The 23,149-nt window shown below is 45.5% G+C and overlaps 1 protein-coding gene across 2 annotated transcripts in view; it reads right to left on the reverse strand.

Annotated features, from left to right (window-relative positions):
• The window catches only part of MMD2 (monocyte to macrophage differentiation associated 2), a 452,296-nt gene that overhangs the window by 129,365 nt on the left and 299,782 nt on the right, over positions 1-23,149 (reverse strand). Inside the window, exons 3-4 of one of the 2 annotated variants that reach the window (XM_069645517.1) lie at positions 12,845-13,005; positions 8,142-8,216 (exon numbers count right to left, since the gene is read on the reverse strand). In XM_069645517.1, the coding sequence (XP_069501618.1) occupies positions 8,142-8,216; positions 12,845-13,005 (236 nt within the window). The remainder of the gene's footprint in view (positions 1-8,141; positions 8,217-12,844; positions 13,006-23,149) is intronic. The other variant, XM_069645518.1, reaches the window with a different exon arrangement.

Here is a 23,149-nt window from a genome sequence, read left to right on the forward strand (position 1 = left end):
GGGGGTTCGAGCCAATCCTCCAATTTCAAAATTCTCGAAGTGTTGCGAAAAATAATTACGATTTTAATTACCGTAGCCACCCAACCATTCAAACCCCACTCCCGGGACCCCGGGACGGAGGGTGATTTCCCCAGACTGTCCTGGGAAAACCCGGACGTCTGGTCACCCTACACTACGACCTTAAGATGGAGATTGGGTAAGGGTGGTTTCGGGGGAGGTGCTGTCTCTGCAATGCAGGATGGTGTTACTGGTGGGGACTGTGGTGTTGGGGGGTTAGTGGTGCTGCTGAGGTCATTGGTAGATGTGGCCCTCCCCATTAGGCTCTGCTTGGTAGTGTTATTTGTCAAGCTAGTGCTGCCACTGTGGTCATGGGTAGGGGTGGTGGTGGCACCGCCTCTGCAGTCTAGGGTTGTTCTGTTGCATGAGCTATTACTGAGGGCAAGGGTGGTGGTGCTTCCATTGAAGGAATAGTTTGTGAAGGGGGAGTTGTAGTTCACGACGGTAGGATTTGGTAAGGCATGGTTGGTGACTGTAACTCTGCCAGAGAGGGCAAGGGTTATGGTTGTGGTGTTGCCCGCTAGGCCCTGGATTCTTGTGCTGGTGGCAGTGTCAGGTAGCCCTTCACTATGGGTGGATGGGCAGGTACTGCTTTGGCCATGGGTGGTGGTGGCGGGGGTGGTGCCTCCTCTGCAGTTCATGGCTGTAGTGGTTGGGCAGTTGCTGCTGCTGAGGCCATGGGTATGGATAGGGTTACTTGTTAGGCCCTGGGTGGTGGAGTTTTTTGTACTGCTAACGAGGCCTTTGGTGGTGGCGGTGTTAGTGGTGGGGTGGGTGATGCAGCTGGGGTCAGGGATAGGGTTGGAGCTGCCTCGACTGCCCAGGGTAATTGTGTTGGTCGGGCGGCTGCGATGGATTATACTGATGTTGCACTGGGTCATGGGTGTCAGCAGTGCTGATGGTGGAGCTGCTGCCACTGAGATCATGGGTGGCAGTGCTGGGTGGCAGTGCTGTTGCTGCCTCTGCAGCTCAGGGGAGTGGTAATGGTGAGACCTTCGCTGCCAATTAGGGCATGTTTGGGGGTTTGGTGGTGGTGGTGCTGCCTCTTCTGCAGAGGGTGGTGATGATGGTAGTGGGGCCAGCACTGACATTGTGGCTTTGGAAGAAAAATGGGTATTGGGGTGTTAGTGGGAGAGCTGGAAGGCAGAAGCGGCAACCTGTGGTATTGAGTGCAGATCCGAAGTTCCTGTTACCTCTGTGCCGATATGAAAACTCTGTTCTTTGGAGAGGGGTGTACTCTGCTGCAAGTTCGCCATAAGGGCAGCTCACTGGTTGTGGAGCAGCGATTGGTGCGATTGTTGATAGAAGATGGCTAGGGAATGGGTGTTAGCTACACTAGACCTGGCGGGTCGTCTGATTGGGAGTGAGTGAAGTGTAGGTTTGTAGGATTTTAATAGTGAGGAATGAGTTGATAGTTGAGAGCCGTGGGAAGCAGGGCTGCGGTTGGGGATCAACCACTTCCTGGTTCTTGTTTTCAGGTCCTTTTTTTCGATTGAGAGATGGATGTGGGGTTCGGTGTCGAGCGGCAGGGGGACCCACATCCTGGTGGGTATTCCGTGAATGGGGTAGTGAAAAGAGAAACAGGAGTGTAAACGGAGGGGGTGAAGAGTGGACAACAGGGGATAGTAGAGAGGAGAAGGAGAACAGACATTGCCAGCAGGTGGGTGGACAGGGCTGGGGAGGGAGGTGTCACCTAGGAAGGAGACACAAAAGGACTTGGGCATGTGGGGGTAAGGCATATGGCATAATAGGCACATAAAACATGCCATATTATCAGGAAGGGGGCAAAGGGAAAGGGTCACCTAAAAAAAGTGTGGCTGAAAAAAAGAGGGAAGGGGGTGACAAAGGGATTGGGCATCAGATCCAAAGACCCCACTAGAGCTAAGCCGAAATGGGAGGAGGAATAAGGAGCCCCCCATAACGGACAAGCAAGGGGGCAGAGCAGGTGAGGAACCCAGTAAAGCACCTCTCAATGACAGGCTTTCATTTTATGTTCACTCAACCCCATTTTTTTCCACTGTTTTTTGCCAACATATTTTGGCTGAAAAAACTCATCGAATTTTTATTTTTTTATTTTTGGCGGGCTCCCCCAAATCCCCCCTCCTTTTTTATTTATTCCCTACCCCCACCCCTTACATGCCCTTACCCACCAACGATATTTTTTGTCTGCCAAAGATTTTCTGCAAAAATCTCAGTGAAAATAAACGGGCGATGAATGAAAATAAAGGGGCGATGAATGAACGTCGTACCACAGGCGTCAGCTGATTCGCCATATGATATACTCATGAGGTAATCTAGAACGGCAGACTGGGTACACTCCGTGTTCCTGGAAGTGTACGCGGATAGGCTCAGGGCTCATAAGTGCAATTGTTACAGGGCTGTCCAATAATGGCCGGCGTTTGGGGAAAAGACGCCAGGGGAGAAATCAGTAAATGTGAAAGAGCTTCCATGGGGCTACGTACCCTGAAACTAGGTCTACAACCCAGACACGATTCATTTGTGGGATTGGCTATTCTACAGGCAGAGCCAGGCATAGTAGTAATGTGTTGGCTGAGGCCCAGGACAGCGGATTTCACACAGTGTGTTTGTGTGTTAGTTCATTGCAACAAAATGGAGGTTGGATAGAAGGCAATATCGAATCCCAAGGGTTGTCCTAAAGATATGTGTGAGGACCTCAGAGCACATGGATCGACATTAAAATAGCGAATTAAAAAACGAGGCAGAAAACAAAGATTTATTTTGGTCAAATTTAGGACACAAATGCGTTTGTTTCATTGTTTTTTTTAATTGTTTTAATGCGGGGGGAGAGCCCCAGCCCCCCCCCCCTTATCCCCACCTTTTTTTTAATGCCCTTACCCCACCCAGTATCTATTTTTTATTTAGAAAGGTACGAAAATCCCACGCAAATTCGGCCAACAAAATGCGATGTTTTCGGCCTTCGATTTTTAGGTTTCGTTTTCTTGACGCGATACCGAGCACATCTCTCAAATAGAGTAACCACTCTCATTTGTAGTTGGATGAAGATTGAAGTAATTATGGCCTGTCTGGATATCCTTGAGTGTTTTGACTAATATGGTCAACCTGTAAGAATTAACACGAGAAGCTTACATGTGCTTATAGTCTTATAAGTGACGCTTCGCATACAGCTGTGGAGAACGCACACAGCATGCAGATAAGATTTTGTATTTGTAAAGAATTTTTTTTAAAACATCTGCCAACCAGCACTCTGTTCTTTGCATGATTCTTAAATGTTTCTGACTTCACCGGGGGTTAGAACCCTAGTTCTGAAATCTTTGTTTGGTTAGATTACTGTTAGACTCGGTTTGATCAAGCAATTTCAACGTTACATCAACTACAGAACATGTGTTAGAAGCAAATATTTTGAGGAGACGAGCAAGCCTGCCATGAACCCCCTCAAACAAAAAATTGGCAAAAATGTATGTCATTTTAATTGCTTATTACGTGTTCTGTAGTAGGTGCAACAATAACATTGCTCGATCAAACCGTAGCCAACAGACCTTTAATTAATCAAATACTGTTTTTGTTAGAGATTAATCTGCAGGTCCGACATTTGAATTCGTGGAAGAACAGCTCAGTTTCATCCTCCTGAAGTTCATACAAGTAGTAAAGTTGAAGCGGGCAATTGTAAGATTTGATATCTGTCCAGCATTCTGTCGCATGTCACACATTCCTGGGTCTGCTTTTCATCATTTGAAAGTTGATGCATTGAGTATAATCCAGATTAACAATATGACACCATGGGCCTCATTACGGGTCTGGCGGTAACTGTGCTGGTAAAACCGGCAGGTTGCCGCCAGACCGGTAATGAATTACCAGCGCCTGACTTCCCGGTGCCACCGGGCTATTCCGAGTCCGGCAGCCGGGAAGTCAGGTGCCGGTAATTTTGTAATTCCCCATTCCCATTGAGTCCTGCAGGACTCAATGGGAACGGGGAACACGGAAGCACCGGCACCGTTAATAACGGTGCCGGTGCTCCTGTGAAACTCTGCAGGCGGGTGCCGTTCCGCCCGCCAGGTCTGACCATGGTGGGCAGGACGGCACCCGCCCGCAGAGTTGTAGTGTGCCGGTAGGCTTACCAGCACCGCTGTTTCCGGACGGGTACACTCATAGTGAGGCCCTCTGTGTAGTTCATAACACACGTGGGCCTCTGAGAAGACACATGGGCCTCCGAGAAGCCTGCAGGGCTGGGGAAAAGTCAGTCAGGCATGAGGTGTCCATCATGTTTCCTCCTGTAGAGCTTGCTTTCATAAGGATCACTGAGGTTACTTATTTTATGGTAGGGAACGCGCATGGCTGCAGGGCAATAACTTCAGAAAGGCCAGTAGGGCTGAAGAAGAGTCAGACACATGTCAAGCATTACCCCTCTGATGTTGCTTACATTAATAGCATTTAGTCGGGTAGTATTGCAAAGTTGTGACTTCTGCACCTGGGGCAAAACACAGAACACATCACTACAGGAAGGAGACCATTCGTCAAACTTTTATGGGCGCAGGCGCTCTGAAAAAAGACGTATCCTTGTTCATCCCTTAGGATATGTGCCCAAATAATGGGATATTTCTGTGCATTTTGATGCGCATCCTAATCCAGAAACAGGATGGGCCTTAGAATGCACAGAAAACCTAGACATCCCCCAGAGCCTGTTTGGAAGAGGCTCAGCAGATGTCAATACATGGCAGGGTCATCTCTGATCCTTTGATGCATTGTATTTTAGTGGAGCAGCAGCCGCATGAACCATTGCTGTCCCATTTGAATTTCTATCCCACAAACAGGGACACAATGCTTTTTCTATCTTAGATATTTTACCATGACAGGCCCTTTAACAGGTCCTATAACATGGTGAACACTGCAGGTGAGTCCTGGGATCTTATCATACATTAAGTGTCAGGAGTGCACTCCTGATAATAAGGACGAACGGGATTATTTCGAATACGAACATTTCGAAGACGCAAATGTCGAATTCTAAATGTTCGTATTCAAAATAAGCACCCCACTATTAAATGGCCTTTCTACACCAGCTCGCCCCAGCCCCTTACTTACCTTTCTGCGGCGCCAGTTCCCTTCACTTCCACCATTTCTATGCTGATGACACCCAATTCTTCCTTTCCTTCTCTTCCTTCTCCTCTGACCTCCACCTTAAACTCCCTTCCTGTCTTACTGCCATTAAAAACTGATGTCATCGCGCTTCCTTTCTCTCAATACTGATAAGACTGAAGTCTTATTCTTTCCCTCCAACACTCTTCCCCCTCCCACTCCTACACCTTTCATTCACTTTCCCCCCTCTAATTTTACTATCTCTGCCCAAGCTCGTAATCTAGGCATTCACTTTGACTCCTCCCTCTCCTTTTCCCACCATATTTCTCTAACCTCTCGCGCCTGTCGCTGCCACCTCTTCAATATTCGCAAAGTCTGCTCTTCTCTCACCTTCCATGCTACTAAACTCTTAATCTCCTCCCTTATCTTCTCTCGCCTCTTCTATTGCTCCTCTTTACTCTTTGGACTCCCTGCCTCTCATCTCGCCCCCCTCAAATCCATTTACCACTCAGCCGTCCGTACCCTCTGTCTCCTTGCCCCTCATGACTCCATCTCTTGTTCTCTTTCCTTCCTTGGCTGGCTTCCCTTTCACTCCCAATTTACATTTCATTTCCTCTGTCTAGTTTTTAATTCTCTCCATGATCTTGCTCCCCCTTATCTCTCCTCTCTCCTCTTTCTACACTCCTTCCTGCTCCCTTCGTTCAGCTGACCACTTCCTTCACACCGTCCCTCCTTCCCCATGTGCCTCCTCCCGTTTTTGCTCCGTTCAGCTCCTAGCCCCCCTGCACTGGAACTCCTTACCTCTCTCAATCCCCTCTATACCTACCTTTTCCTCCTTCTGCACTTCCCTGAAATCTCTCCTTCTCTATCCCCCACCATGAAACCTTCCCCACCTCTCATTCTCTCTTCTTCCCTCGAATCTACCCTATGATCCTCTCTCTACCCTCCCTCATTTTCACCCTTATACCCCTTCTGTTTCCCTCCTCCTTCCCTTCCTCAGCCCTTCCCTCTTCCCTCACAGATTAATTGCTCTACTTACTGTTTTATTGGTTTGATTCATGATTGTAAATTGCTTCTACTGTTATAATGTTCTATGTATTCTGTTGTTATAATGTAAAGCGCTTTGTATTAAAGCGCTATATAAACACAATAAATACAAATACTAATACTTCTGTGGATGGGAACCAGCGCTACAAGGTCCTTGGCTTTTTTTTAACATTTTTTCTTTTTTTTCTAAAACGTTGTTGTTTTGGATGCAGGGGGGGACCCCCGTTATAGCGAACAAGGGTGAGGAATCACCCCCCGCAACCCGCGCTACCCTTGTTCGCTATAATGAAAACCGAATGGTTGAAATGTTCGGCATTCGGTTTTTTTAATGATATTTTCCGTCAATACTGATAATAATGTATGCAAGGATGCTGGCAAGTGCACAGAACTCTGAAAATGCACAGGTCACCTTTATAAACAAGGTGACCTGTGCACATCTGAAAGTTAGGCAGTAAAAAAAAAATCACATCCTCTGCACATTTTTTTTAATTATGATACTTTTTGTGAATTTCAATAAATATTATGTTAAAAGAATATTTTTGGTCAGCTACAAACAAAGAATTAATGTTAGTTTGTACATTAAATAAAACAATCAGATGCAAGCACTTGGACTTTTTGACACTTTATTTCATTTTACTGTCTCCGGTAGAAGTTCTGACATTTTCCATTAAGTTAATACTTTGTGAACATGTGCTGGCAAGAAACAGTCTGACCTCTGCCTTTTGTTTACAGCAACATTTCATCAGCATGAAATTGACGAATCTGTCACCTGAATCTCTTAAAAAGTCAGCAGAATTTAAATCACCCGACTACAGTGAAAATCTGGGGGATGCAGGGTTGGCCCAAATGCATTCACCCAGGCTTAGCAGCCTCAACATAGGTTAACATCAAAGCAAGCACTGATTTCTTAACATTCATGACTGTTGGGAATATAAATACCTGGGGGGCCGTATGTTGTTGCTTGTTATCTTATTTTACAATTCAAATAAAACATAATGTCCCAAGGTGAAGTAGCACTTCTTGCTGAAGTCCCCCCACTTTTAAGCAACAAGAGGTGTTTTTTTAACATAGCTTATGGATCTCAGAATGATGAAAGGCTGAGTCAAGCCTGCTAGGACTCGAACCTGCAGATTGAACACGGTTTTCTGATTCAAGCCATTAAATTGGTAAGCTTTTTTGAGATTTGTACACATACATACCTATTTACGTTGTACTTTACACAGATTTTAAAATGTTCTTGCCAGATATTTCATTTCTTACAGCAGCAGTTAGTCTGATATACAATCTTTCTAAAACGGTGCCTGTCCCTGTGTACCAGAGGAAGCTACATTGGTTGTCTGTTCAGAAGGGAATCGAATCTAGATCTTTATCTTTAATACATAAATGTTTCCAGGGTGCGTCACCTGGCTACCTGGTTTCCAAAATCACGGTCTATCACCGGTGTCGCTCTCTCCGTTCGATAGGGGAAAATCAGCTGGCTGTGCCACCATCCCATTTTGTTTTTCGGGGTGACAGATGGTTCTCAATCAGGGGCCCTCATCGCTGTAGTGCACTGCCTGCTGATCTTCGGAAAACATCCTCCATTATTCTTTTTCGCAAGAAATTGAACACCTACTTGTTTCAATAATTTCCTGTGCTAATAGGGCTTAAAATGGAAATGTAATAATGGAACAGCTGCGCCTAGATGCAGGTCTCCTGCTTGGTTCCGAAAGTATATGCGCAATACAAATTCCAAAACCAATCAAATCAGCAATGCGAGCAATGCTTGAGCGGAATTTCACAGATTTTTCTGTAGACTTGGACTGCCTCTAGTAGGCGGTGTTTATTACTCAGTACATTTAGCAGTGGAATCATTCCCATTTTTGTTTTACCCAGGATATCATTAAACTTGGTTGTTATGAAAGTGAAATTACTGTCGTCCATCTCTACAACAAAACTAAAACCGAATATGTAAAAAGCAAGCTGCACTTGCCATGTTGACTCACCAGGGGGCGTAAGAGGCGGCAATGAAGTAATAGATCACCATCCTGTCGAACATGTGTAAACAGTGCTCCATTGTCCTATGGCAGGAGAGAGGACAGGTCTGAAGCAATGTCACATTACAGCAATGATCCCTTCCACAGGCACATAAAGTATTCAAACAAATTAAACCAGCAGGCAGTTCAGACATATATAAATGTGTGGGCACTCAAATCTAGACTATCCAAACGTTAAGTCCCGTTTATTCAGATTTAGTTGGATAGCTGGTCACGACGGGCATCAGCGGCAAAAGTGTTTCGTCAATAGCAGATTTCATCAAACCGCAAATCATAGGCACTGAGAAAATACTATTGCCAGTAATCGCTTACCGCCCAATTCTGAGGTCCCTTAGTGGGAACCGTAAAGGACGTGTGGTCTGACAGGTTTAGCGCGGCCATTAGCGGGCCTGTTATTAGCACCTTGCCCCTTCCCATTGAGCCCTATCGGGGCTCAAATGGGAACGGGGAATGGCATTTGGAATGTGGACTTACCAGGTCCGCCTATGTCGGAATGTCCCGGTAAGTCCCCACTCCACCAGACCGGACCCAGACACGATTTTGGAGGCAGCCATGGCGCTAACAGCGCCATGGCTGCCTCCAAAGTCGTAATGAGGCCCCTAGAAAAAATATGATTTAAACAGATCTATGCCCTCTTTGGCCATCTCAGGTGTAAAGGAGTTGCAATCATTATTCCAACCTGCCCACCCTCAGTGATCGGTACTGAGTCTCAGGCTATTCTTGGGGCCCAACTCATGGAATTGTTTTCACGGTTCAAAGTGACTTTGCACTGCTGAAAAGTGACTATGCACTGCCAGCGCAAAACCTGATTCATAGAACTGTGCAAAGTGTATTTTACCAGTGCAAAGTCAGTGCAAACTCAGAAGAAAGTCTTTTTTGTCATTACAAAATTACTTTGCACTGACTTTGCACTCAAACATACACTTTGCACAGATCCATGAATCAGGGTTTTTGTCCAACAGGGTTGTGTGCTCTGCCTCTCAAGGCATCCTAATTTTCACTTCTGAGGGAAGACAGCCACTGCATCCAGTGCAAGATATTTGATTACAGGCCCTGCCAATCCAGGAGGTTTCATACTCTTCCCCAGCAACCCAGAGAAGAATAAGGGCTCAACTCATGGCATTTTTTGCAGGGATGAAAGTGACTTTGCACTGCTGTGGCAGTAAAGTCCACAGGGCTCCTGCTGGGCTGGGCTGGTTGTACACTTAACATCTCTTTTTAAAGGCTTTGTGATAAGCACTGAGGAGCATTCGCTATTTTGCATCAGAAAAACCAAATAAAGCTCTAGTTAAATATTCAATTCTATGCATTATTTCAAAGCTAATAAGTTAAACTCTCTAATTTTCATTGTGTTTTTTTTTTGACACACACAAACAAGGGTTTGCATTTATGTTAAAATTAACACTTTCTTCCCACAAATATATGTATACATACATATGGGAATACTTCATATAAATAAAGAAGGTTTCATAAATTTATATCATGAAATTGAAGATTAAAAAAAATGTAATGATGTTATTTTGTGTTTATTCCTCCTATGTTTCTTATGTTATTCTTTGGGCCTCATTACGAGTCCAGCGGTAACCGTGACGGACATTCCGGCAGGTTACTGCCGGACTCGTATTACCATTCCACCTCCGTGATTGCCGGAATCACCGGGGCATTACAACCCCGGTGACCCGGTAATTCCAGAGGTGGAATTCTGTTAATCCCATTCCCATGGAGTCCAATAGGAAACACTGGAAATACTGGCACCATGCTGTAATGGTGCTGTAATTTTGCCGGTATTTCCATGTCCGTCTGCAGGCGGGTGGTGTTAAACCCGCCAGGTCAGACCTGGCGGGAGTGACACCTGCCACCTGCAGAACTCGAGATCAGCCGGTCCGGAAAGAATGGTGGTGGTGGATTTACCACCAACGTTCTTTCCAGACCGGCTGACTCGTAATGAGGGCCTTTGTCTCCTATGGTTGTTTGATTTTGAAACTTATTTTCACAATTTGAAATATGCAAATTAGATTCAGGGAAGTGTGGAATCTAAGTCAGCCTTGCAGAAGCTCACGAGGGGCCACAATAATTGATGTAACACCTTAGCGAAACACGTGTCGGCATGGATTTAGGCAAGATATATATTGATTAAACAAATGCATTGTACATAAACGTCTTGACTGAGTATGTATTGTTAGGCAGGAACTGAGGTATAACATGATACCGGTGCCACATAATTTTGGGATAAAAGCCTGCCATTGCATTTCCCTAATCAGTACCCGGTGAGGGGGGTGTTGCGACCTCCCAGCCAATGGGGAGGGGCAGAACGTGGGCGTTACCAGATGGTAATCCCGCCGCCCTGAGCCTCCTCAGGGCTGGCGGCCGCCATCTCGCCTCGCTGGGGAATGAGGTAAGTCTTCCCCTTCCCCCACCCCATCCACAAAATGTCCTCCTCACCTTCCCAACCACACTTACCTTTTTTCAGTCCATTTTGGGAATGTACACGCTGGGAACATTTGTGTCTCCAGCACGTCAGCTCCTGATCTGCAACTGGCCGTCATGGAAAGGAAGAAGGGACTACACGTAGTTCCTTCTCTCCTTTCCATGGAGGGCATTTTTCTTGTTTACTTTTTTCTATCTTTTTCAATGACCGCCATGGAAAGGGAAAATGGACTTTGGTTTATCTTCATCGGCGGCCATTTTTTTTCATTATTTTTTATCTGTTCCAAAATGCCCGAGCATTTCGGAACAGAAGGAAAAATGCTTTTTGTACACTGGTTTTATGGGCCGCAGTACTAATAGCAATAGGCCACTTGCAGGGGGGGCATTACCACTTCAGGTAATGCCTCAGGGCATTCTTTAACTATGGGCCCCAGGACATTACCTGAAGTGGTAATGCCCCCCCTGCTCGGGGCCTATTGCTTAAGTAGAGTGGACTCTGTCACTAATAGGGGCTCGACCAGCCCAATTTATCATTACCTTGATCCACATTCTAAGGAGGCAGTAGACACAATGAACCGATTGAGTCCATGAAACATCTCATTTTGGAATGTCCTCACTTCAAATCAATGAGGACAAACCGTCTCGCGAAATTTGCAAACATTGACTTTGAAGATTGTCTGCAATTCCTTTGGGCACGTATGATGCAAGGCATGCACAAACCCTTAGTATATGAATTGGTTAGTCTGTGTAAACACATTGAAAAAGAGCTGTTAAGTTTTAAGAACTAAAAGGATACAAAATGTTAAATATGATAGTCTTTATCTCAAACTGTGACATAAGAAAAGGTAATTGTTAACTTTTATCTGTAAATGCAAATGCAAACATTTTATTCCTTTTTAAAGATTTTGTTTTGTAAAGGTTCTACACTTTTGTATTTGAACTATAAACAAATTAAAAAAATGGATCGCACCTCAATTTAAAATGTGTGAACCATGTCTTCAGGGTTCCCCAAGATCTCATCATGGAGTGCTGAATCCAATCAGCGCCTGCGCAAATGTATTGTACCTACATACAATAGACAATACATAAGCCCGCCCTTGATCTCTTCGTTCCTTCCTATACGAATACAGCATGGCCGAGGACCCTCTCGAAACCTCTTTTGAAATGTTGACAAATGAGATCGACAGAAGATGTTGACACAAAGAGGCGCACAAAAAGGAGAGAGAATGGATGGGGGTTGCCTGAGGGCAGGCAAAGGGAGTCTGATGGAAGCCAGACTCTAGGTCTAAGAGGTTTGTTCTCTGAGGTAGAGGAAGAAAGGTTACCCTTTTATTCATAGGAATTATTCTTTCCTCGAAGCACCCAGACTTCATTGATTTCGAGACTACACACATTTTAATCTCCATGTTTTTTATTTTTATTTTAGCCACGAATGAAGAAAAAATAATTATTCGAAGCATTCCTGTGAATATATCGAGTTAAGAGTTTGATTGGGTTATAACCATACAACCATGTATAATTGTTACTTGCATACTTTTATGGGGATTTGCAACAACACAAAACATGTGGTTCATTGGACTACTGAAGGAGAGATCTATGCCGTCGCGAAAGCTAACACACAAGAACATGCTCATTGCATCATTGGGTTTGTCAAGCGAGCTCTGGACGAATTCCCCCAAAACCAAACTAAATTCAGCCAAAAAAATGCCATGCGTTAACTTTAATTTACTTCTATTCCTCAGAATTGGTATTTCCACGAATACATCGGTATCAGTGTTTGCTGCTGGGACCACTACAATGTTTGGAAATTCTTTTGCTGTTGCAATGTAACTCATTTTTCAAACCAAGCTAGAGACGTTCCTGCTGATGTTTAGGGAGTTTCCGCGCGACTTCTGGGGCCACCTACCACTACACCGTTTCAGGAGCCTGCTCTGGTTTTTCAATGCTACCAATAAAAACAACTGAGACAGCATTCCCGCTCACTCCCTACACCTTGGGCCAGTGGGTTCGATAATGTGGGGAGGCAGAGGTAAGGGTTTGGTGTGTAGAGTACCCAGCAAAGAACAGGAATGCTGCCAGAGGCGGTAGTTAATGGCTGATGCAGTTAATGAGCAGCAATATACAACACACAACCTTTGCACATTTCGCGACACAGCGAGGCGGACTCGCCCGTTCCAGACTTTAAGCGTAGGAAGATGAGACCACACTCTAACCCAGCTCCTCACCTGAGGTGACTCTTCTTCCAGGAGATTGTGTGGAAGATGGTGGAGACGATGAAGAGGCTGCTCAGGCCAAACCCATAGATCCAGGCGCAGATGGCCTCCCATTGGTCGTCAGAGAGGAGATAAAGGATGGAGCTGCCAAGTATGCTGGGAATGATCCAGAACTATGAAGAACAACAGAAGATACCCTCAGTGCTGGTCCATCTCGGGCTATTTGCCAATGCAAGGTAAAGGTGCACATCCCCCCCTCTCGGCCCACCTCGGCCTCACCCCAATACATAACACTCTGGCCTTTTCCTACCCAGATGCGAACCAAAGGGTGAATTGCCACACGAGTAAAGACTTGGTCTCTGACACGAAAACAGCCTGCACTGCACGACTACGAATCCTGTGGCAGGACTGAGTTCCTCCTTCCGAGGTCGATAAATCAAGTCCCATTCAAAATGGGGGTAATAATGACGCGTGTTATTACAGCACTTAGAAGCTGCAGGTGTTTGGCATGAAGCACTGTATAAGAATGACGCATTTATTTTTATATGAAAACCTTATTCATGTACACACTGGGACTCATTATGACTCTGCGGGTAGCCATGCCGCCGGAGTCATTTTTTTTACGGTGCGCTGGAATGGGCAATTGGCGGGGCATTACAGCCCGGGCAGACCCGGTGATTGCCCATTCCCGGGCGCCGGAAAATATGACTCCCCATTCCCATTTGAGTCCCGTTGGACTCAATGGGAATGGGAAGGACGGATGCAGCGGCACCATTCATGAATGGTGCCGGTGCATCCAGCGAGGTCTGTGAGCGGGTGCCGGTCCACTTGCCAGGTCAGACCTGGCGGGCTGAAAGGCACCCGCTCGCAGACTCATAGTTTGCCGGTTCGGAAACAATGGTACCGGCAAGCTTACCGGTACCGTTGTTTCTGGACCGGCAAACTTGTAATGAGGCCCACGATTGACATATTTGTGTATGTCTCCTTGTTATCAAATGCCCCCTTTCCATGTGCTAACCGATTACCCTTCCACCACCCCATTGACCCCCACCAAAGCATTCCACTTAATCTATGGAAAGGTGCCCTGCTTAGGGTCTGCCTCTGATTTCTGTATATGTTGCTCCTATTTGCGACCCTTCTGGTAGAAGTGTCTGCTCAATCTTCCAAATAAATACAAATGCAAGGGAAATGGCGAGAGGGGGCCGCGGGGAGGGTGGGAGATGAAATGGAAGGAATGTGCTTCACTCAAAAGAGTAGACCAAGACGAAGAACATCTGGACTAAGCCATGAAATACATGCCAGTGCAAAATGGATAACCCTACAGAATTCTCCGAAGTTTAGAATGGTCTGAATTTCAGCAACATTTGGGGGTATATTTAATTTTTTTCACTGTCGTTTTAGGATAGTTACATCTATTTTAAAAGCATTTCAAAATATCTGATAAGGATAATGACCGGGCAATACATTGCCCAAGTCTATTGCTTCCCCTCCTTGAACCCTTTCTTCGTTGTATTCACCTTATTTCTTCCACTGTCCATCAAGCGTAGGAAGAAGTTGAAACTTGCGCTTTCAGTGCACTGCACAGGACGTTTCCTTAAAGAGCAGGCACATGTGTTTTGGGTTTTTTATTATGCATTGGAAGGAGCGAAGAGATGGGGTCTAGCGATGGGGTCTGTGGGGAGCGGTGCAGTCCAGTAGGGAACATAGATCCACTACTTCTTTTCGTACACTTCGACAACTGGTGGGGACCAGTAGTGGCAGTCACCGCGCAGGGCACTAGTGGTTTACTTGGTTAGTTTTTGAGTATCCAGGTAATGGCACATCTTCTGAATTTATTAAATACTTGGCTAGTTTTTATGTCCTGTGGGAGTGAGTTCCATAGTTGGGAGGCCAGGACAGGGAAGCTGGAGCCACCAGCTCTTTTGAGGTTGTACCTTGGTACTGAGAGGCAGGAAGAGTTGGATGATCTGGTAGTGCGGGTAGAGGAACTCGGGTGAATTTGTCAGTCAAGTAGGGTGGGGCTCTATGGTTCAGTGCTTTGTAGGTGAGGCAGAGTGTTTTCAGGTTAATTTTATCTTGTATGGAGAGCCATTTGCATAGTTTTCTGGTTGCTGATATGTGCTCTTCTAGGTATATTTAAGGCAGCACTAAGAGCATTGTTTTGCAGTATCTGCATTTTATTCAGGATAGCCTTGTTGACCCCTAGGTATAGACCGTTACAGTAGTGGAGTTTGGATTGTATAAGTGCTCTGGCTAATAAAAGGCAACTGTTAAATGATAACAGTGGTCTACACACCCTGATCAGCTTCCCTCTGTAGGCGGTGGCTGAGGCAGTCATATTTACTTGTTTGGTAAATTTAGAGTTTGTATTGAAATAGAAACCTAGGGTTTTTATATCTTTGGCAATGGGTATGTTATTCCTGTCTATGCAAATGCTAGAGATTTTAGGGTTGAGTTTCTGTGTGTTAGTCTGTGAACCAACGAGAAGAATCTCGGTCTTATCATCATTCAGGCAGAGGCCATGAAGGACCATCCATGCCTGAATGATGGTGTAGAGTTAGTTAATCCTAGCTACGTCTATGTCATAGGTACCTGTTAAGGGTGAGAGTATCTGGGTGTCAACTGCGTAATTAGTATAGATGACACCCAGGCGGTCTAGTTTATCAAATGGAGGCTTTGTAAAGATATTATACAAAGTAGGAGAAACACATGAGCCTTGTGGTACGCCGCAGGTGATGGGAATGGGATCGGATGCTGCTTGAGAAGACCCTCATGGTCCTATTGTTAAGGAATGATTGAATCCATTTAATAGCTGAGCTAGAGAAGTGGGTATCTGAAGCAAGATGGTTGCAGAGTACCTTGTGGTCGACCAAATCAAAGGCTGCCAATAGGTCCAGAAGTCAAGTATGGCTACTTTACCTTTATCTTTTAAATAGTCAATCTGGCTTTTGAGATCAACAAGGGCAGTCTCTTTTCTGAAGCCAGATTGTCGTGATCCAAGTAGTTTGTTGGTTTCCAGGTGGTCCTATCTAGTATTTTTAAGAGAAAGGGAACCATAGTGATAGGTCTATAGTTAGTGGTTATTAATGGCTCTAGCGTTTGTTTCTTGAGTAATGGGAGCACCCAAGATATTAAATTACAAGGTACAGAGCTACTAGTAAATGAAGAGTTGATTAGTTTAGTGATAAAAGGGGCAATATCTCTAACCATATCTTTTATGATCTGTGCAGTGCACCTGTCGCACTTACAGTTGGATGGTTTCAGTGAGGCTATGATTTTTTGCACCTCTGGTACTGTAACATTGGTAAATTTGAAGCCTGAATCATTGTGTATAGGGTTGGTGGTGATCAGACTAAGAGGGTTGCTGGTAGATATTTGGTGACGTTTGTTAGCTATTTTAGTATGGAGACCAGTGATTTTATTGGTGAGTGCATTCTGTGTGCATGGAACGGACTGGAGTGCATGGAATTGAGCGGCTAACATGGAATGGTTTGGAATGCATGGAACGTTTGAAAGAACATGTAACCCATCATATCACATCACTACGCTTACTCTCTTCTTTACACCACCATTCAACTAGAACACATAGATACCATGACACCATTCGGTATAGCTGTTCTCATACTAACATCCGCCTCATACTGCCCATCACTCTAACTAAACACTGCTGGTTACACCCCAGCCAGGCGTTATCCCCAGGCCTAACGCAGCCACAATCGGTCTGGATAAATCCTGCCAGAACAAACACATACTCTTGATCTCTCCACCACCACACCTACCGCTAAAAAGCAGCTATTACACGAATGCCACACCAGCTGCACACATATCCGGTGCTCACACGCAGCTTTGACTCTCTCTGCTCTCTCTACTGACTTGAACTTCGGTTCCCAAGGGCGTTCAACCTACCAACACCTTCAGACCATACCAATGGTACATAAGGTGCTATATAAATGCAAAGTAACATAACATAAAATGCAGCTTCCAACAGCCTATCATTTAAAAGAGGGTCTCTTATCTAATTTTGCGTCTTCTGAGGTATCTGACCATTTGGCAGCAGTGAGCTATTGTTATGTTTATGCAAGGGTCTGCCACCCATGTCTTCCTAGATGCTTTAGACTACAATTGCCATCAGCCTAGCCAGCCTAGTCAATGGTGAGGGATCATGGGAGTCATAGTCCGAAACGTCTGGAGAGCTGCAGTTTCCAGGCCATGGGTGTAAACTTTCAACCAGACTTTCTTTGCAGTTGCCACTGATTTTCACTGACTATCAGAGAAGGTGCCAGATAATAATCTTGCTTCAATTCCTGTTCCTGAAATTCGGACAGTGGACTGCTTTGCAGAACTTTGTGGACAACAGGGGGATCTTTCATGAAGAAGCAGGACTGTCCCCCCAAAACAGGGACAATTGCTCCCCCTAAAAGCGCTGGGGCAGCTGTGTGCCTAAACAAAGTCCTTTGGCATGCTCTAAAGACGAGATGCTGTCAAAGGAGACCATTGCAATCCAATGGCTGGCTAATCTCTTATCTTTCCTCTACCCCACCCGCTCCTCTGAACTCCAATCACTCCACTTTCCTTACCTCTCTGCTTCATTAACCACTACAGTGGCCTGAACAGCTCTATACATCTTTTAAAAGTTGTCCCGTCTTGCAGTAAAGTCGTATTGATCATATTGGTATGTCCTAATTTAAATTGAGGAGAACAGAAGTCTCGTCTCTCTGGGCCTACTCGCAGTTGAACAGTGTAAGGGATAAAGACCTCTGACGCAAAGGGGCTCGTTTGCAGTGTGGCAGGAAAGATTGTATCCTCATAATTCACCATGAAATCAACAGAAAGTTGTTGTAAGGGAAAGCATCACGTGACCGTGCATCACAAGCTACTGGGATGCGGCATCAAGCAGACCTCGGACGAGCCCGCTACTTACATGGCCACCTAGCAGAAGATCACCAGAAATTCTGTCGACGTGAGTGTGGACAATTTCTGTATAATCCGTGGCCAGCATGGTGTAAAATTGGCAAATGAATGCTGGAAATGACCGCCACATGGGAAATGGCAGAAGTGGTAGAAAATACATACACCAACCCAGGACCAGCCGCACCTGGCCAACACGGTAGGAGCAGGGGAACACCTGGCATTAGTGGTCATACATCTGCATACACATAGATTCCCATAACACATCACATGTGTGGGTCAGGGAACCAGATAGGGGAGGAGTAGCAAAAAGAGGAAGAGCAGGGTGCGTCAACCCCACGTGTGGGGTAAGTTAGGGAGAAGAGATGGGGACATGTGTGTGCTGGGGCAGACATTCGGTGCAGTGCATCAAGCACATGGGGTGTATGGGGCATAGGATTGTCAACTTCACAAGCTAAAAATACCACCACTATCAATGCATTCTGAGATACTGGAAGAAGCAAATGTCACAAGAAATTCCCCTGCAGTGCTATGCATCATGGGGTGTAGTGGGGCTCTGACAATGTTTTGCCTGGTTGTATACGATTGTTCGCTTTACAACTGTTCGAATTACAATTGACCTTTTCACAATTGACCGAATTGTGAAGGTCAATTGTAAAATATATGCGGGGAAACGCCCCGCAACCCCCCACCCAACGCCAGACCCCCCAAAACCCCTATATATATATATATATATATATATATATATATATATATATATATATATATATATATATATATATTACCAATCATTCGAACAATTGTAAACAAACAATTTGGGTAATACCGTTTTGGCTTGCTCTAAACTATTAATGGAGCTTGTACAACCCGCACGCCCTGTTTCAAGTGTTTATCGCATGTAACAAAATTCCAGATTTGTGCTGAACACACACTTCCATATTGTCATAAATATATCTGGCTGAATGGGTGTGTCTTCCAAACCATGAAGTGAAAAGTACAAGTGGGAATGTAGGTTGTATGTGTGTCCTACCAATAGGGTTCCCTTGTCATGAGTCTCGGGAGGATAATTCAGGGGCAACACGCTCGCCTTGGAAGCAAGACGACGCAGAGCTTCGATCCCCGGGCTCGTGCTTAAAAACCTCTGGGTATTAAGCGTGTTATAAATAACCAATTATTTATATATATGAGTGGATGTTCAAATCACCTGCCAATCCAATGTATTGCAACATTTTGCAAGTGTGTAGACGAGCTTGTGATATAGCCAGAGGTGTTAGGGTGGTGTTGCCCACATGTCTTTTTAAGCACCACAGGAACTCTGTCCATGTCCGACAACAGGCAACATATGTGCACATGCACGTGTATAGTAGGTACCAAAGAGATTTACTTTATCAACTTATTTAGAGCTAGAGACAGGCCCGTAGGCATAGAAGCACTGAATAAAACAAACACAATAAACACACAAAAACATAGACCTAGCCAGTTACCAGCAGCAGGGGAGTGATAATTCAAGCAATCAATGAAACAGGAATGCCTTCAGTCGTTGCTTACATTTTTCAAGCGATGGACATGTCCTTAAATCGGGTGGAAGAACATTCCAGCTATTTGGTGCAGCATCAAGAAAATAAATAAATAAATAAATAAATCAAGAAAGGATCTCTGGGTGACACAGTTGAGATTGGCCCTGGGGTCATGACATGAAGGAGGGCCAAGTTGGTAGATCTTTACAGTCTACATGCAGGCAGCCAGGAGAGTCCCTTGGATAGGAAGCCAGGGGGAGCCCCATAAAGGCATTTATGTGTAATACACAGGAGTCTGAAGGTAATTCTACTAGAAATAGGCAGCCAGTGTAAGATCCTTCTTCTGAGACATGATTTTTTTTGCTAAAGCCTTCAACAGCCCTAACTGCATTATTCTGGACTATTTGTAGTTGCACAATCTCACTCTTGTTAACCCCCGGCAGGAGGCTGGTACAATAATCCAATGTTGCACCAATTATGGCTCGTGCAACAGTGGCACAATTATCATGAGTCAAAAAAGGTCTCAATCGGGCAAACAATTTTAGGTAGTACAAGGAGGACGACACAGTGCTACTCACATGCACACTCATACTGAGTTCTTAGTCAAGGACTATGCCCTGAGTCTTCACTTTAGGAAGTGTCACTATGCCACTGCCCGCTACCTGAAATGCCTGATAGTCCAGGTTAAGCTTCTTCAGTCGAGCCACTGTACCAACTATCATAAGCTCCATATTGGAAATATTACGGACTAGACCGTTGTCTGCCCACCTCAGTGTCCCTGGTGTGGTCACATGAAAGGGGAATGAGACACTGAGTATCATCCGCATAACTGGTGTAACATACACCCTTACCATCCAGAAGATCATACAGGGGCCTTGTAAAGATGTTATGTAATGTGGGGGACAAGCAGGAGCCACGAGGGACCCTGCAAGTCACCCCAACATCATCTGCCTTGGAATCACCAGAGAAAACTGGCTATCTGATCTGAATAATCTCACCCAACTGGCTTCTGCTTGCAAAAAAGAGGCAGAGTGGACATGCCTCACAGCCAACATATGCTCAACCAGTCAGCTGACATGTCTACCAACATCAAAAGAGCTGTGCCACCACTCTCCAAGACTTCCATCATGTTGGCCTTGCGATCCAAAAAAGGCAGACTCTGCGATGTGCACCTTTTGAAAGTCAGACTGCCTTTGGGCCGGAATATTGTGGTTATCCAGGAAATTCTGAACTTGCATATAGGATACCCGATCAAGAACTTAAGCAGGAAAGGGATTGTGGTAATTTGGCTATAGTTTGCAGAGAAACTAGGATCCAGCAAAGGTTTTCTTAAGAGCGGGGAGATCCAGGCCTGCTTAATGCAGGGCCGCACAAAACATTCATGAAAGGACGCATTCACACATTTTGAGATCAAGGGAACCAGTTGGGCCTCACAGTCCTTAACAACCGCTGCAGGGCGCATCATCGCCTTTGCAGTTGGTCGGCTATAGCTGAAGCAGTAAGTTGGACATCTCTAGTTCTGTGATCAAACTGAGCTCAAACCGGGGGCTACCACTCTCAAGTCTGGAATTCTCCAGAATCCCATTAGGCCTGCCCAAAGCCACCATTAATGATGTTGTTCTGAATAGATTTTATCTTATCCATCACACAGCCCTGAATGGATGTACACCATCCTTTGTTTTTGGTTACCATGGGGACTGAGGGAAGTGGATCTTCAAGCTCCTTAAGTATTCTTAAGAGTTCTTTAGCATCTGATTTAGCATTTTTCATCCTTTGGTCATAGAAGCATTTCTTTGACTCAATAATTGCCAATTTGTGATTCTTTGCAGCACACGCATATCTTGCCCCGTTAGCATCCGAGACATTGCTTCTCCACAGCTGAAAAGCGTTATGCATAACTATTTAGAGCTGTTGAATTTCCGCTGAATACCAATTATTCATTTTCAGTTTCTTGACCGGCCTTGTCTTGATAGGTGCCACTATATCTACTGGCCCTCATTACGACCCTGGCGGAAATCGAAAAACGATGGCGGAAATGCAATACCGCCATCGAATAGCGCTCGGTGCGATTATGACCCGTCACCGTAAAGTACGATGCCATTAGCGACACCGTAGTGAACGCCAACGCTAACTGCACCAAGTACGCGCACGCGCGCCATGCCAAACCGTAATTACCACCATGGCGCAACGGTACGCGAATTCTGACCCTAGCGGACATATACCTAATGCCATCAAGCATGGCGGAAAGTACCATTCCGCCATGGTGAGAAGTACGGCATCGCGAACCAACCGTAAAAGGCCCTACTGAGTGCCTGTACACCACTCCCTGGCCACATTGCACAACTCCTCGTAGGTGCAATGAAGTCACAATGCAACCAGTGAAATGTACAAGTCACCCATGCATGCCAACGAACAAATGAATCCAGGGGCTCCAAGTGCCTTGTGAGTGGCCATCCATATTTGCCATGGCACCATTGCCGTACTGATGCAGCACAGGCATGTGAAGGTTCAAGTCCAGCAACATGAACTGAAATATGAGACAAACAAAAACAGGCCCCCCATCGCTTGACACCAGTGTAAGGCAACATTCAAAGCAGTATCCTGAGCGAGACTGCACCAGCCCTGTACTCCTGCCAGTAAACAAACCAACCATCAGCATAAGCATGTACCACACAAGTTGGCAGAGTGACTGAGCAGCCAGGCTCATCTCAAGAGGGGCCAATGGGAGCTGCAGGGCACAGATGGCACGAATACAGAAGCCATTCCAATGGACATGACCTCAGTCTCCCTCCAAGAAACGCACGCAAACACAGGCACCTGTGACCAGCCATATTCTGATAATCACATCATTCCACCAATCCACCTGGCTGACCGGCATCTGTTACACAAAAGCTAATCCCCCGCCCCTGAGCATGACATCATTAAAACAGTCATAATGGCAGCCCCTATCCCTGACCTCACTGGGCTTCGTAGGCAAACGCGCCCAGTACAGTACCACGCAACTATACTCAGAAGCCGGAACCCAATGCAGATCTTCTCACAATACATCGCTCCACAAATAGGAATATGCTACATTACTTGCAAAGAATAACGCTACACGGTCAATATCAGAATCAAAATGTAATGCACAACAAAATCACCAAGCCCATACAGCTATTAGGTCATGAACTCCAAAATATATTTCATTATTGTGGGCTGCATCCGCAATAAATGACCAGCTTCTTCTTGTGTGACGCCCTGTTCCTTCATGGTACACAGGGGCTACATTCACGTTCAAAAAGGCAACATGGAAGCGCCTAGAACCGCAGGGCCGTCCCATTAGGTAGGCACTAGTCCAGCTGAAAGGTCGATATGTTGCTCCTAGCCACTAGTACTGCGTAAGGGCATGTGGGCCATTGGCGATCGTCCCATAAGATCGTAATGGTGCTCCACTGATTAACACGAAGCAGCAGGTGTCGGGAGTAAAAGCCATCTGCAGGAGTGGCATACAGATGGCAGCGGCAAAAGGGGAGGAGATACCTGTCACCCAAATGAAATGAAAAAGAATAGTATGGGCATCAGAACTTCATTTGAATTACTCACTTCAATGATCACACTAAATCCACAGCCATATGCATGCTAGCCCACTCAAAAGGATTATTCCCACCCAAAAATCACTTGCGAATCATAACTATAAAAATCGAGGTGAAAACACTATTACAAACGAGTGTTTGTGTGCATGCGTCTGTCAAAACAGAATCCATTAGATGGGATTAGTAACGCGCATAGACACAAGTGTTTGAAGGCGCGTCGAGACAGGGAGGGTTCAACAAGGGCAGATAGACGATGGTCCCACTATGGCAGCCCTGCATCACATAGCGCAGGGGAGGTGGATAGATTCCAAAAAGCCCTG

Source organism: Ambystoma mexicanum, chromosome 2p, assembly GCF_040938575.1.
Source record: "Ambystoma mexicanum isolate Mex_15411 chromosome 2p, UKY_AmexF1_1, whole genome shotgun sequence".
NCBI lineage: Eukaryota > Metazoa > Chordata > Amphibia > Caudata > Ambystomatidae > Ambystoma > Ambystoma mexicanum.